Genomic DNA, 15,774 nt, shown 5'->3' on the forward strand with positions numbered 1-15,774 from the left:
ATCATCCACCATACCTAAAGAAGGTACATGGTCTTGACCTATCATCAAGTTTGGATCTTTGTTGTTTTGGTACACAAACAAAAGCCTTACAACCAAACATCTTCAAGTGCTTGAAAGAAACTGTTTTCCCAGTCTATATCAGATAATCACCATCCAAAGGTTTTGATATCAAGGGCAAAATTGCCCTAAAGCTTCACTGGAAGGGATATTAACCACTTGGCTTAGGACAATACTTAGTGAACTCTTTCACAAAATGGTCCAATTCAATTCTCTCGCCACACCACTATGATGAGTATTGGGCACCTGGCTGCTCACATCTAATAATTGACCTTCAATATGCTTCAAATGGTCCACTATTTCTCATTATCAATTTGGATGCACTTCGAAGATTTTCCGACTTCCTTCTCAACTATGGCATGAAAGTGCTTAAAGATGCCAAAAAATTCATCTTTATGCTCCCTCATCATATATAATCATACTCTCAAAAGCATCATTTACGAAGATGACTGAGTAAGTAGTACCACTCATGGATTTCACTTGCATGGCTCATGCTTTCTAAAAAAAAATACTTCTAATGAAAATCCTATGTTGTTCACGGTAGTGAGGTATCGGTTCAAAAATTACCCTTTCCGGCTTTCTCCACCGAAATTAGAGATTTTCTTTCAAGAATTTGGAGGTCTTTCCCATTCATCTGACGAAGACTCTTGTGCCATAGATCTATAACTTCACATTCCTCCATAGCATTGAGTTAATCCTTGCACAACTTCCTATGTGTGCAATAGAATGCACAACATTTCCTCTTTCTTGCTCTAACATGAGCTCCCTTGATAAACTTCCAACACCTATTAACAAAACAATTTTCAAAGCCTTCATAATCCAACTTGCGGTAGAGATCAAGTTCAAATGAAGATCCAGAACACGTTTCACATTCTTTTACATCAATTTCTTTCCCATGCCAGTTAAGACAAGCATCTCTAACCGTGATTGTAAGAATTGAAGAAAACCAATCTTGGTGTATAGCATAGTATGAAGCACTAGAATTAATCACCCAATCCAAGCCTTCACTTAAAATGATACAAGGCAAGCTTCATGACAAGTGGATAAGATAATGTACACCTCACAGCAAGTGACTGCAAGGGTGTTTTTATCCTCTATGTCTTCGTTCTTTCTATCTTTCTTATTGAGAAACTTACAATATTTCTTTACATGCCGGGCCTAGCACAATTGTGACAACGTATTTCTTTCATTGACTTGGGTCTTCCTTAAGGTTTGCGGTGGTTGTAACGTCACATACTCTTGCTTATTCCTCCATTTTCAAAAATAAAACATGTGATTGAGTGGAATCAACACTATTCTTTCTTGTCTCATTTGCAAGTATGCTATACATAATCATAATCAAAGTCACTACTTGTTTATAGTGCCAATGTTGTGAGTCACCACCAAAGTTTCAAAACTATCCAAAAGCAAACTAAGTAACAATGCTTGAAACTCATCATCAGACATGATCTTTGTAGTTGCAAGTTCATTCACCAAACTTTGCAATTCGTTCGAGTGGTCCACTATATGAATGCCTTGGAGTTTTAAATTCAAAACTCTTAGACAAGTTTATTTTGGCCATCTCCTTTTCACACAAGTCATCAACCTTCTTCCAAAATAAATTTGCCAAAGTCTTATTATCCACTTGGTGATAAACATTGTTTTCCAAACATTAACGAATGTGTTGACGAATCAAGTGTTTCCACCTGACATCACTAATTTCATCATCACCTTCAAAAAGAGTATGTATCTCCTTGCAATAAAGCAAATCAAGCATCCTGTCCTTTCATGTTATCCAATTAGCACTATTGAGATTAACCATTCTTCTATTGCTCACCTCAATGACCCTCTAAGGAATTTCGTCAAACCCCATGAGCACTGACCAAAATCTGATACCACTTTGAGAAGAAATGTGATATAAAGTCAATCCCTACAAACTCAATCCTACTACTAATAAATTCTTCTAATTTATGATCTATCATATATCCCTTTCCTTTCTAGCACCCATTACTAAGGAATTCTTCTAATCTATGATCTATCATATGGATATATTCGGACTTTCCAAACCATTTTACACAAGAAAATGTAACAAATACTTGATTTTTTGGTTCATTTTCATACTATAATGTTCTCTAGAAGTTTCAAAATCAAGGTTAAGTGCAAGCAGCATTGTGTCATGACGTCTTTGAGCTGAGTTATGATGGGTTCAGGATTGACAATTTTGAAGCTCCAGTATCTTATATACTATGTTTTATTGCAAACTACAAAGATAGTATATCTTTAAGACAGGATTTCACTTTGTTATCCTATTGTATGCTTACACTAGATGCCATATTTTGGGAATATATGTATAAATTTTGATCTTAAATTGCTTTCTAAATTTCTGATTAAAATTAGTTCTAACATGAAAAATACAAGAAAATTTACAAATATCCCTTCCAAAACTTATATTGCAAATATACATTTGCAAAAAGAATATTGCAGTACATAAACACCCAGCTCCTATCAATCAACTCAAAATTAGAATATCCCATTATTTAAAATGATTTTTTTGTCAGGAACATAAGCAATGAGAACTGATATGGATGGATGAATACTTACAGAGCATGATAAATCATTTCACATGACTCCATGAACTTTCATATAGTGAGAAACAAAATCTTAACCCAAATCTTAACCCAGGCCATATGTGAAAGAATCTAAAGTATGCAAGGGTGTGGCATGCAAGCAAACAAAGAGTTGCAGACAATATCTATTAACAAATTTGGCAAGGATTAAGCACAGCAAAGAACAAAAAAGTGAGTACTTTCAGCATCTCTAAGTTAGAGATACTTACAGGACAAAGCTTCCTCACAATTTTAGCATGCCTTTCAACTTTTGTTCTCATAATCTTGTTCTCCTTCAAATGCTGGTAAACAATGCAATTCAATGGCGTCAACACTTGAAAGAACTGAAGGAGGTGCCCTTGGCTATATGCCTTTCTTTATTCAAGAGCCTTTGCAGATCTTTCCCACTCTAGTAACATTTCTGCCACTTCTAATGACAAAAAACTTTTCCCCCGATAAAAGACAAGGTAATGTTTGTTCCTAGAAAGAAGGGTACCCCCTGTCATTTTCTGCAAAATAATCAGAAGCTCGTATGAACATTTCTCTTTCAGTAGCAAATATCATATATTTAAAATTAAGGCATTATGAATTTCACACTTATTTGGAATAATAAATATCAACCTGCGCATTAATAGAAAATGAAACTTAAAGTGATAGCATGGTAAGAATGAACTGAAACTAATAAGATGTCTCTAGCAATTATAGATAATAGATTTCGCATAGTCACAGATACAAAGGTGATAAACCAGACAGTTCTAGGAGACCAGCTTTACAAGTGGAGTTTAGCACAAACTGGACAAATTTATGAACTGGTTCATACATTTGGTGAATAACATCAAAATGGGAATAGACTTCCCATGCAATCCACAATACCTATGAACACAGGAAACTAGTTCCTACCGCAGCCAGAGTGAATGCTTTGCACAATTTTCACTTGATTAAATTATCCTTCATTGTAAAACTGTGAAATAGCTCTATCTCTTAAGGACAATGATATTTTGCAAATCCCCGAGTGCATAAGTTTCACAAGAACAATAAAATAGCTCTATCTCTCAAGTACAATGAAATAGCTCTATGTAGGATGTTCGTATCCCGTTGAGAAGGCAAGTTCGAACCTCAGCTCACACAAGGTGAGGGCACAAGTTTGTTAAAGAAGTAACTCCACGACTATGCACGATGCTGACGTGGCTTGTCCACTTTGCAAAAAAATATATAAAAAAAAAGAAGAAGAAAAAAAAAGTTGCACAAGAACTCTGCTTTCTTTAAAACAAGATGTAGAACTTTGCTCTAAAGAAATCGGGAGAAACAACCAATTTAGAAATTATAAATTGAACAAAGCACTCATAGTAGTTGCTCATTTCCAATACAAACAAAAGTAATGATAGTGCTCATGCAAAGCCACACAAGGACAATATTAGAACTATTCATCAGACATCCCCATAAATGATAAACTAGGCATAAGGCCAAAACAATTTCTAATTAACATCCAGGTAGACTCAATATAGCAAATTTTCAGCAATATGTTTAGGGTTCAGACATGCACTTTTGAATATGTATTCAAGTTTCACCTGTGCTGATTTTAGTAAGTTCGGAGTTTGTCAAAGTGCTTTCCATGGAGACATGGCAAACAGATTGAATCATGTCTTAGCTTCCTCATTCTTTAAGGCATTGTTAGAACCTATCCTTTGTTAGACTATACAGACAAGAAATTAGAGGAATAAGTTAATTCTTCTAAATTTGAAATAACATTTTTATTGAGAAAATTTTATATCCACTGCTACTCCAGACCATTATTTGAAAGGAACCATTTTCTGCTATAAAGGACACAAACTCTAAAATAACCCATGGAAAATACTATCAAATAGGTCGGATGAAGAAACTTGAAATTGAAAAAATACAATATTCTAGAGAGGTAAAAACTTTTTAATGAAGATTGATGCAATGATTTATGCTGAGTATAAAAAACAATTACTTTGATATCTTCAGCCATTCTTTCACTTGTTTTCAACTGTACACTATGCTTCAAAGCAATCTTTGCTATGGGGCATTTTTCCCACAACACTAGCATGGCTGCAGCTAGACCTTGATATTGCCTATTTCTCCCTGCAAATATGATGGTAGCATATAGTTTGTGAAAAAACAGTGAGAACGTACACAGAACAACAAGTTAAAAGAAATAGAATTATCCATACCGAGGGCAAAATGAGGTGGTAATAACCTTGCAAGCCTCCGCAATGTCGTCCCTTCCTTGGGACCCAATGACGATTTTACCCCATAGGGAAGAACCCTAAAAGGAGGTTTGTAACCAGGAACAGTCCCAGGAAGCAAATCAGCATCTACAGGTGATGGATCAGATCCTGGCCAATCTGTATAACGTGGGCCTAAATTATCTAATAGGTTCTCGATCTCAATTTGAGACTTATTTTCTGGCACTGTACCAACATGCTTTTTCCTTTCAGCTGGAGGTTGCATGTTACAGTCTTCAGTATCTTCCAGGGGATCACTTCTTGACGTACAACTCACAGTTTTAAGGAACTCACTACACTGACTTGATTGGTTTAGTACATTTTCCTTCACTATAAGAGGAAAGCCATAGCCTGCACCTCTGTATAATAAAATAGAAGTTCCAGACCTCCATATCACCATTCCACCTGTTCTCCTCTGTTCAACAATATAGAAATGGATGTCATCACACTGGAATGGAGTCAACTGAAGAAACGTAAATGAACAGTAAACACCAGAAACATGTAATGAAAATATTTTGGCCCTTAGTAATGACTGAACAGATGTCCAAACTCACTGACTAGATTTAGAAGGATTAAAGCCTTCAAGAACTTAAAACAGAGAACTATCATAGTAACGAGAATATTTAGAATTCTAGTTGAAGCTACAAATACAGAAGTTCTAAGAAAACATTTCACATCAGATTTATTGATAACACTACCATAGTTACCAAGAGTAATCTACACCGAAAATATTTAAACAACAACTTAGAAGGTGTTTGGTAGGCTATATTTGGCCATCAAAATTTTAAAATGCTAAACCCTAAACTGCCCAAACGAATAGAGACTTGTTCTAATACGAATTTTTAAAAATCCATCTACTATAACTTCAAATCTAAATTATTTCAAATTACCTCTAAGTAGATTCTACCCTAACTGCAAATGGTCATCAACATCAACAAGACTATGCTTTGCCAGCAATTCATCTAAATTAAAATTCAAAGCTCAAGTATCCGATTCAACATGTCCGATCCAAACAAGTCTACAAAAAGGAATAGCATTGCACATAGAAACTTATTGCACAATTCTCGACAAAAATAATACAAAACTCCAACCGGAAAAAGAAAGAAAGAAAGAAAGAAAAATGGAGAAAGAGAGAATTTGAAAGACTCTAAGAACTCAAACCTCCAAGTTCTCATGCATAATCCTCATGTTAAGTGCAGCAGATCCCTCGCACTTGAGCCTCACGACCTCCTCAGCTCGCCACCTGCTATGGATCGCATCGACAACCTCTCTCGTCAAACCTCCACCTTTGATCTTCACCTTCAACTTGATCCTCAACCCTAAATCCCTCAGCCTCCTCAACTCGTCCTCCGAAAGCTCAATCTCAGATTTCTTCTCATCCTTGCGAACCCCAAGCATCCCAGGGAGAAATCGGAGAACCTCTTCACTGAAATCAAGAGATAACCCACCTCTCGGGTTGGGGAGAACGCCATCTTCGGCATGGAAGATGTCTTCCACGGAGCCTTTCTCGGGCGAGAGGGGATGGGATCCATTGACGGAGTTGGAGACCTCGATGAGTCCAAGCTTCTGGAGCTTGTTGAGTATGAGACGCATGGTGGTGCTTCCAGTGCTGCGGCTGGTGCCGACCTCATCGTCGTCGCTGGAGAAGGCATCGTCATTGGAATAATCGATCACATCACGGGGTTTCTTGGGGAAGGGGCGGAGGTAGGGGTGGGTGGAGGACCAGCCGTGGATCCATGGCGATGTGGTGCTTGGATTGAGGTTCTTGGCAAAAGAGGAGAACCGCCGGAGAAGAAGACGGCCCGAAGAGGCAGCAGCCATTTTTAGGAAATTCGATTTCCCAGTGCTATAGGTTTTAAATACCGGACCGGGGCGGCCGGTTCAACCGGAACGCCATCAGTGCGGTTAATTTATATGGTTTGAACCGAGTTCTAATCGAAATCAAGAACCAGTTTTAGATCATAAACCGGTGAATCGGTTTGACCGGACCGACAGTGTTTTAAAGAAAAAATTGAAAAATTATCTGATTTCTCACTTCTATGATGAGTCTAATTTCACCTTTTATCCTGTTTTTCGCCATCTCAGCTCACCATTCTCTCCACCGCCTCATAGGCATCCTGATCTTCTTCTTTTCACCACGCTGTCAATGGATTCTTTAAAAGTTGAAACCCATATTTTTCTTTTTCTATACCTAAAAACCTAAAACCATCCGATGGTGGGATCAAGTTCATGAGGTCTTCATCTACTCCCTGATCTCTCAATCATCTATAGTTTGGTTTTGTTGATCCAAAAACAAAATTTCTTGTGATTTGGTATCTGTCGTCACTAAAATGAATGATTCCGTTACATATTTTAATTCTTTGATCATTGTTTAATGCCATGTCAACTTTCACATGGTGTAGCAATGTATTGGATGTAAGGGGTCATTTAGTATGTGAGAAAGTAACAACTTTAGGAGGAAAAGTAAAGTTGTGAAAGACACGTTTGGTTTTAATATGAGCAATGCAAAATAACGGTCTTCATGTAATTATTTTCTCTTTGACTAGGGAAAATGATTCATAGGGGGGAGGGTGTGAAAAAAATTACACAATAGCTGTGAAAATATTAAGCGAGTGAAATTCCAATCCTACCCTTAATTTTTTTTCTTTATTTTTTCTTGATTTTAAAAACCTTAGAGCAAAACTCTTTGGGTTTCCTTTTCTTTCCAAAACTCTAGGGTAAGAAAGATCACTCATTAGATATTTTTTTTTTTCTTTTTTTACTTTTTTAATGTTTTTTAGTTATATTTTTATATTTTTTTAAAATAGATTTTAACTTTTTGTATGGTTTAATGAATTCTTTTGATATTACAAGGGTTTGGTGATGGGATTTTAACTATATATATATATATATATATATTTAATTTTATTAACTAGAGTAATTAAAGGCAAAATTGAGAATGTATATAACTTTACATATAAACATATTCATACCAAACGAAGGAATTAACTTTACATGCATTTCAATTACATTTTTTATTATATATACCAAACATTGTTTTGCTACTTTGCAAAAAAAGTAATTGCAGAGAAAGACTTTACAGGGAAAGTCTTTCACTGCAAAGCACAAAATGGGCCCTAAAAGGTGATTTTATTTTTTTTATATAGCTAAGAGGGAGTTATTTGCATTTTATATGATAAAAAAGATGATGCATCTATGCTTTAGCAATCGTATTCTGAAGCATTTTATATTTATTAAATTTCTATTCCCCCCCCCCAACTTTTTGGATTTATTATAATTTTATGAAATTTTTTTAAAATTTTACTTATTAAAAAAAATTAAAACGGGAAAATGTTTAATCGCCCGTCGAATCCCAACCGGTTCACCGACCGGTCCAGTTATTAAACCCTTATATGGACATTTATTTATAGTATAATTTTTGAAGGGGAAATTATTTTAAACTGCGATCTTCTTTTTTAATTCGGTACATGTGGTTAAATTGCTAACACTTTAGTAACTCCATTAATATTTGCTGACGTGGCATTTAAAAACATGCAAATAATAACTTTTTAAATTCATGTGTTTTTCAAATACCACGTTAGTAAGGATTAATAAAAGTTAAGTGTTTTGGCATCTTTTTACAAACGAGTTTAAAACCATAGAGTACTACGAGTGTTAACAATCAAACTACAGATCTGAATTGAGAAAGAAACAAACCACATGATAGTTTAAAAATAATTTATACTTCTTTTAAATAATTTTTGTTTTTACAAACTTACATTTTTAATCCATCTATTTTATATTATAATATTTTAGTCTTTCTACTATTTTAATTAAGTCATATAAATCCTAAACTCTAACTTTAAACTTTCGAGAAAAAGGGACTGATATAGCTCAATTAAGATAACAAAGAGATTAAAAATTTATAATTCAAAATAGAGGGACTAAAAATATAAGTTTAAAAATAAAAAAAGATTACTTAAAAGATAATTATACCTTTTATTTATTTGTTTGTTTATTTCATATATATATATATATATATATATATATATATATATATATATATATATATATATATATATATATATATATATTTATTTATTTATTTAAAGGGTACTTTTAAGTTAGGAAATAAATATTTTCAAAAAAATAATTTTTTTTTAACTAAATTAGAAGAATATATAAATTGATAGTCCACTAGCCAGAACCTTTTGCTCTTAGTCAGTGTCACTTTGGGCTTGCTTGGGGTGAAGGGTTGAGAGGGGTTTTGGAGGGTTTAAGAGGTAATGGTTCTCTTCACCCTTGTTTAGGCAGAAGAGTTGGGGGAAGGGATAAAGGTTTAAGAGGTAAATGGGGGTTAAAAACCCCCCATTTTTCTCCACGTTCTCAACCCTCCAAATTGGAGGGTTGAGGAGAGTTGATATTTTATGGACAATTTTATCCTTGTTATAATTGCCTAATGACAAGTGATATCATTTGTCAATTACAAAGGGGTAAAATGAAAAGAAAACCTAAAACTACGCTTCCTCTCCTCGTAGTTGCCACTTGCCAGGATCCGTTGAGTATTTTTGTCAGCTGTCTTGCTACTCTAGATTTGTGTTATTTGTTTGGTGAGGATCGTTGACAGTTGTACCAATGCTCTCAATCCGCTAGTTTTCTATTGAAGATTGTTGCCTAGGTATGCTTCAATGAACATCACTTGCTGTGAGTTTGTGAAAAATCCTTCATTGAATTCTTTGATTTGATCTTTGTTTGTTGTGTGTTTATTGTGAAACTTGTAAAATAGAAGCATTTCCTTGGTTTGATTCGTTAGTTTATAGTTTCAAAAATCTGTAAAATAGAGGCATATATACTCAATGTGCATATTGGAAGGGTTTAGAGTAGATAGCTAGAGTGTGATACATTGCCTTTATGTTCTTTTTCTTCTAGCATGCAATGTTAGAGTGTATGTGTCATTTCTTTGTTTGTTAGGGGCATTCTTGACCTTTTGTTGGTATAATGGCATTGTAGTGATTTATTTGAAGTGGTGAGGGTAAAAGGGTCACTTTGCCTCAAACCTTATCCTTTATGACTTTATCTTCTCCAATTGGCTGGACTTAAGAGAAATTTTTGAATTCTTTTGTCGTTCATCTTTTCCTTAGAGTTTTCAAAAAATTTCAAGCTTCTTTGAAATTAAAGAATCAATCTTCCTTCATTAAAGTTGATTAGAGTGAGTATCTTTGCAAGTTATTGATTTTATTTTCTTGTTTATGCTCTTTGAGTCTTTGGCACTTTGTAGTGATTCTTTAAGCTTTCTAAGTTTTAGTTTTTGTATGGAGGTTATTGGGTCCTTGTTTTGAGTAGAGAAGTGTTAAATTCCATGTTTTGTTTATCTTGTTCTTGATTCTATGTGGAAAGTTTTGAATGTCTTCTTTTAGATGGAATTTTGGATTGAAAGCATGGGCTTTGAATGCTCTACAAGTTGTTTATACGTCCCTTTATTTTTTTTCTTAAAATCCTATTGGATGAGGAATGTATCCTAAGGAGGCTTGCAGAGATTGTTTTGGGTACTGTAGTAATTAGGCGTTGTGTTTGGCAATCTTTGAAGTTAGGGTTTTAATCCTCATTGAGTCGTCATTCCACCATCTTAAGTGCAAGCCAAAATTCTTAGTTTTCGGCATCTAATTTGATTTATTTCATTTGTTGTTTCATTTTTGTATTTTGTTCTTATATTTTCTTATTTGGAATGCTTTCGTATTTGTGGGATGTTAGCCTCCTAGCAAAGACAAGGCCTTGGAGGGATCTTTGACCACATTTTGGGCTTCATTTGTGAGTGAATTTGTGTTGTCGAAACACATAATCAAGTAGGATTTGAATGATAACTAATAGGAGTATTTACACTTGTACATGATTTTAATCTTAAGGTTATATAATTCATGTTGGGTTGAGATATTTTGATCCTTATTCTTCTTTGTGAAAGGAAAGGTTGTAGTATTGAAAATATGGTAGTTCTTGTGAATGGAAATTATGCAAATGTTATGAAAATGCTTTCATGTAATTTGATGATGACATGTTTTGTATGATTCACTGCAGTGAAGGTCTCACAGCTAGCTTGTAGAGGCAGCATGGTTGACTATTATATTGCCCAAATCAGGAGGCGTATAGAGCTTGAATGTGACAAATGCTGGCTGAGACACTCAGGGTCACCACACGAGAATCTCATAGGCCAACACCAAGAAGGGTTATTTGATTGATTTTGTTATACTTAAAACTAACCTTGGTAGGTTCATTCTTTAAGGCTAGTTGATGAGTTTTCAAAAGAATGATTTGTTGGTGACTTATGTAGTCTAAAAATGCTTATATTCTCTTAATATGTTTTTTACTTCGATCGTGATTATACCTAAGTTAAAGCTAAAAGTACGTGGATTAATATTACTATGACATTAATGATACTCATTAGTTTTATTTCGATTATGTTCGAAGTATGTGGCTTATTCACTCTCTGATTAATAGCATTACTCATCACTCTTATTTTTCCCTCCTCAAGTTTAGTAGTATGTGTGCCTTTTTCCAATGCTGGGCAGCTGTTTGTGTGTTGTTTTAAGTTGGGTTTGTACACATCTTTTGGAGCATGTTGTGTATTAAACTTCCTTGTATAGAATGGATCTGTTGAGTTGTATATTTTAGCTATATAGATCACATCATGTACTCACATTTTTGTTATATATATGTATGTATATTGTGTTCTTTCCAGCTTTTTTGTTTAGTGAATTCCTTAGCTGTAATCTGATGTAGGTTTGTTCAGGTTCTCTGTTAGCGTTGTGCTAATTCAGAAAAGGTGTTCTTCATCCCACTTAGATTAGCATGACAGCTTGTCCGTGCTTGATCGTGAGTTGAGGCATGACATAGTGCCTTATCAATATGAAATTTCAAGATAATGACTGCATTTTTAGTGACTTTTGGTATCTTAATCTATATATTCATTGTTCTTTTTTTAATCCTTATTTTGTTTAAATTTGCCTTGGGTTTTAGTTTTTTTATTTAGTTGTGTTATGTATCAATCATCTTTAATTTTTTTTTCCTTATGTAGTAGATAATGATTTCTGAATTTTCTATCTAAAACAATTTTGTGTCAAGCATAGTGAAAGATTACTTCAATTATGTTTTTAGTGATTACTTGTCCTGAAGCATTTTTTCCTTTATTATTATAGGTTGGGACTAGCTTTGTTTAACAATCTTTGCTGTTGTTATATCTACAGGTACTCATCATTGACTTGTTTCTCTATTTCCACTACTTTACTTCATTTCCTTTTTGTTTATATGAAAGTTGGGATATAAACAACATAAAAAAACCAAGGCTCTCACCTTGTTTTTCATTCTTCCACTAGTATTAATTTTGCTCCATATATATTATTTAAAAGAGCTATGAACAAAGTCCCATTAATCCACCTTATCAACATAGTTAGTGTCATGAAATTATAGATTTAGTTGGTTTGTATTTTGTCCCATTGTAATGTTGCTAGCACATTTTTAATATATTATTTGGAATATGTGCAATGCTTTTAATCCATTAGAACAAAACATATCATAAATCTATATTCAATGTGCATGATTACATATTTCCCAATGGGAATATCTATACATATAGGTACAACATGCTTTGTGGTTGTATAAAAGTCTTAGATGATAAAGAACATGAGAAGTGAGTCAAAATGGCTATTAACTATTAAAGACCTTTAATGGTCATTAACTATTAAAAACCATCTGCATATACTATAGCACTAATTCTATACAAAAAGCTCATTTGTATAAGATCATATTTAGGGTATAAAAATAAAAAAAAGGAACACTATACTTTGTGCCGATATACATTTGCTGGTATATTATTTACTTAAGCAACTATATATATGAATGCCTTAAGAGTTATACTTTCTGTCCTTAACTGATAATTTATTCATAAATTATTTATGTATAGATGACCAATGAAAAAGAACGATTGAGAAAGTTCTTTTGGCTCAAGTTTTATTGGGTAATTCGTTCTTAAAATTACATCAATTGCACCATTTAGAAGCAGCTCAAGTTGTTATCACTGTAATTGGTTGGATCACGAGCCACATAAATGAGCTTAAACATATTAAAAGCTCAAATCACCCATGAAGTACGGCTTAAAGGAGACCAAGCAAGGGATGAGCTAATGTCACATTTGCTTTTGAGTAATCTATGCCATAGCATGATAAGAATGAGTCCTTCAGCTTTCCTAGGAATATGAGATATATTGGTTAGAAAGGGTGGTCTTAGAACAACATTGTATATATCAGTCGAGAAACAAGTTGCAATATTAGGTCACAATGTCTCCCATCATGAGCTATCTTTTTTCTTCTCGTCGTTCTTGTGGAGACGATCTTTCATCATTTTCATAATGTTCTACAAGCTATCATGGAATTAGAAGAGAAATTAAAAATACAACTGGATGACTCACAAATTTTCCGATATATTCAACAACAATAGATTCTATCCATATTTCAAGGTAATCACATGTCAATTAAATTACAAACTTACTACAACTATGTATGGTGATAATGAAATAAAAATAAAAATTATTATCGAGGATTGTGTTGGCGCTATTGATGGATCACATATTCGTGTAAAAGTTTCTAGTGTCGAAGGCCTTATGTATCATGGAAAAAAAGAATACCCAACACAAAATATGTTAGCCGCATGCACATTTGATTTGGTATGTGTTACCTTGGTGGGAAGGCATAGCTTCTAATTCAAGAACTATGAAAAATGCATTAACTAGGGTGGCTCCTCTTAAAATCCAGAAGGTACTCGTTGATATGTTACAATATTATATAAAACATTACATATATACACACATAATATATTAACAAAGTTCATTTTATCTTTAGGAAAATATTACCTTGTTGATGCCAGATTCATGTTGAAAAGTAGGGCTTATTACGGCATATAGAGGGGAGCGCTATCATTTGAAAAATATTCAAGAAATCCACCACGGCATGCACATGAATTATTTAATCTTTGCTATGCATCTTTACAGAATGCTATTGAACATGCATTTGGTGTCCTTAAGAAGTGATTCCTAAAATATGTCAAAGAGGAAAACAACTCATGACGAAATGCCATGTTGACATGGACTTCAACCATGGATAATGCTTTTGATTGATGCATATTTTCATCAACGTACAATTGGGAATATAATTAGAGGAATATTTACTACTCATGCATTGGAAAACATAGTCATTGAGTTGAAGAATAAATTTCTCGGTAAAGCAATAGACAAGGAAAAAAGAATAGAATTACATGATAATATTAAAAAAAAAATTCCCGATGCTATGATGTTTTTAAATATGGAATGAGTGAATTTGCTTGGAATTCAACTACAGAAAGTTAAGAGGCCAAACCTAAAGTGTGGCAATACCTAATTAAGGTTAGTTTCCTTTACTACTTGGAATACAACATAATATAGGTACCAATGGTGTCATGTTGTTAACATTGTCGCATATATAGGTTAAACCTAAAGTTGTTAAATGGATGAACAAAAGGTTTAGGAATTACGAAAAGTTGGTTCAACTGAATGAAAAAAGGATGAGGCAGCTGGGCAACATGCTGAAATTGCATTAGAAATGAGAAGGAGAGTTTAAAATGAGGAAAATACAATTGATGAAATTGATTTCATGGTTACACAAAACATGGCAAATTTGAAAATTTTGAGTGAAAATGAAAATGTGGGCTACAAATAAAAAATCTCACCAAAACATCACAATGAGAGTCGCAAAGATGAGGCCTCGCCAATGCCTACAAATCAAAAATCTAGGTTTGAAGCTCAAAGTGCATCTAAGTCAAAAGAAAGTCAAAAGGCTTGATATTAATGAAAATATTAACAAGTTGGGGGTACCAACTGAGATGGTCGCTTATTATATTATTCAGTCAACAACCGCAATGATTGAAGCATCTCATTCAACGACGGAGACAATAACAAATATTATAAGGGAATTCTTCCCAAACCCAAATCCATATGAAGATTATGATGTGTGGGGCATGCTTACGGATTTGGGACTCTCACAACCTTTTATGACCGATGATTATATGTTCCTCATTAAAGACTCCAACATGTTGGAAGGTTTCATTGTATTCCAAAGTGAGCATCGTAAGTCTTTATTGTTGAGGTTGATTGGCCATAATCAGAAACCACAAAATTAAAATGGAAAGTTACCATTCTATTCCTTGACAACATTGAATAATTTTTGGTATATTAATGTAAGACATAGTTATTAAAATCATAATAGCATTCTTGTTATTTTTCGTAGGAGTTGATGGATGCATGTGGACAAAACATTGGTTCAACATCAAATGGAATTCATTTTGGTTTATTTTGATGAAGTATTTTGTATTTTACTTTATCTTGGTGAAACAGTATGTATTTTGCTTATGGAGTATGTATTTTACTTTAGTTTAATGAGACAATATGTATTTTTCTTATGGGACAATATGTATGTTGTTTATGGGATATTTACTTTCATGAAAACAATGTGCATTATTCCTATGGAGTTGGGGGTGTTTAAGCAATTACTGATAGTACCATGTAAACACTGGCCAGGGTTTTGTATCCTATCCTTTTTACTTTACTATTATTTTCTCATATCTAATTGATTTTGTTTGTTGATTTAGCATGAATTGGTATATGACAGTTTATTATCTTGGATTGCCATGTCATTTCTCATTTCTTTATTGCATTTTTTCTCATAATTGATTGATTTTGGAAAGACATTTTACCAATCGATTCTTATCATGTTAGTTGATATTAGAGTCTGGCATAATCAGGGAAGAAAATGAATATTTATTTCTATGTGAGTGATCTATGAGTTTTGTGCCCATTTGGATTGAATAAATTTAAGTAAAAAGATATA

At 33.7% G+C, this 15,774-nt stretch overlaps 1 protein-coding gene and 1 long non-coding RNA gene across 2 annotated transcripts; one reads left to right on the plus strand and one right to left on the minus strand.

The window, feature by feature from the left end:
* Positions 1-663: 663 nt before the first annotated feature.
* On the minus strand, positions 664-6,726 carry LOC120253595 (CRM-domain containing factor CFM3, chloroplastic/mitochondrial-like). The gene is made up of 5 exons (XM_039261910.1): positions 6,050-6,726; positions 4,835-5,303; positions 4,615-4,745; positions 2,873-3,151; positions 664-842 (listed from the first exon to the last, which is right to left on the minus strand). The coding sequence occupies exons 1-4, from the start codon at positions 6,707-6,709 to the stop codon at positions 3,020-3,022; spliced, it is 1,392 nt and encodes a 463-aa protein (XP_039117844.1). The 5' UTR covers positions 6,710-6,726; the 3' UTR covers positions 664-842; positions 2,873-3,019.
* Positions 6,727-9,991: 3,265 nt separating this feature from the next.
* LOC120253596 lies at positions 9,992-15,435 on the plus strand. The gene is made up of 4 exons (XR_005534332.1): positions 9,992-10,076; positions 10,940-11,126; positions 12,058-12,105; positions 15,175-15,435. It is a non-coding gene; the product is annotated as an uncharacterized LOC120253596 (long non-coding RNA).
* Positions 15,436-15,774: the final 339 nt, after the last annotated feature.

The sequence above is a fragment of the Dioscorea cayenensis genome, unplaced genomic scaffold, assembly GCF_009730915.1.
Source record: "Dioscorea cayenensis subsp. rotundata cultivar TDr96_F1 unplaced genomic scaffold, TDr96_F1_v2_PseudoChromosome.rev07_lg8_w22 25.fasta BLBR01000125.1, whole genome shotgun sequence".
NCBI classification, from domain to species: domain Eukaryota; kingdom Viridiplantae; phylum Streptophyta; class Magnoliopsida; order Dioscoreales; family Dioscoreaceae; genus Dioscorea; species Dioscorea cayenensis.

Bases quoted from the DNA above. Each gene is read 5' to 3' on its own strand.
- LOC120253595 (XM_039261910.1), bottom strand. From the start codon at position 6,709: ATGGCTGCTGCCTCTTCGGGCCGTCTTCTTCTCCGGCGGTTCTCCTCT. The intron at 5,304-6,049 runs GTTTGAGTTCTT...ATTGTTGAACAG, and splicing joins TTATGCATGAGAACTTGGAG to AGGAGAACAGGTGGAATGGT. The intron at 4,746-4,834 runs GTATGGATAATT...TCATATTTGCAG, and splicing joins ACCACCTCATTTTGCCCTCG to GGAGAAATAGGCAATATCAA.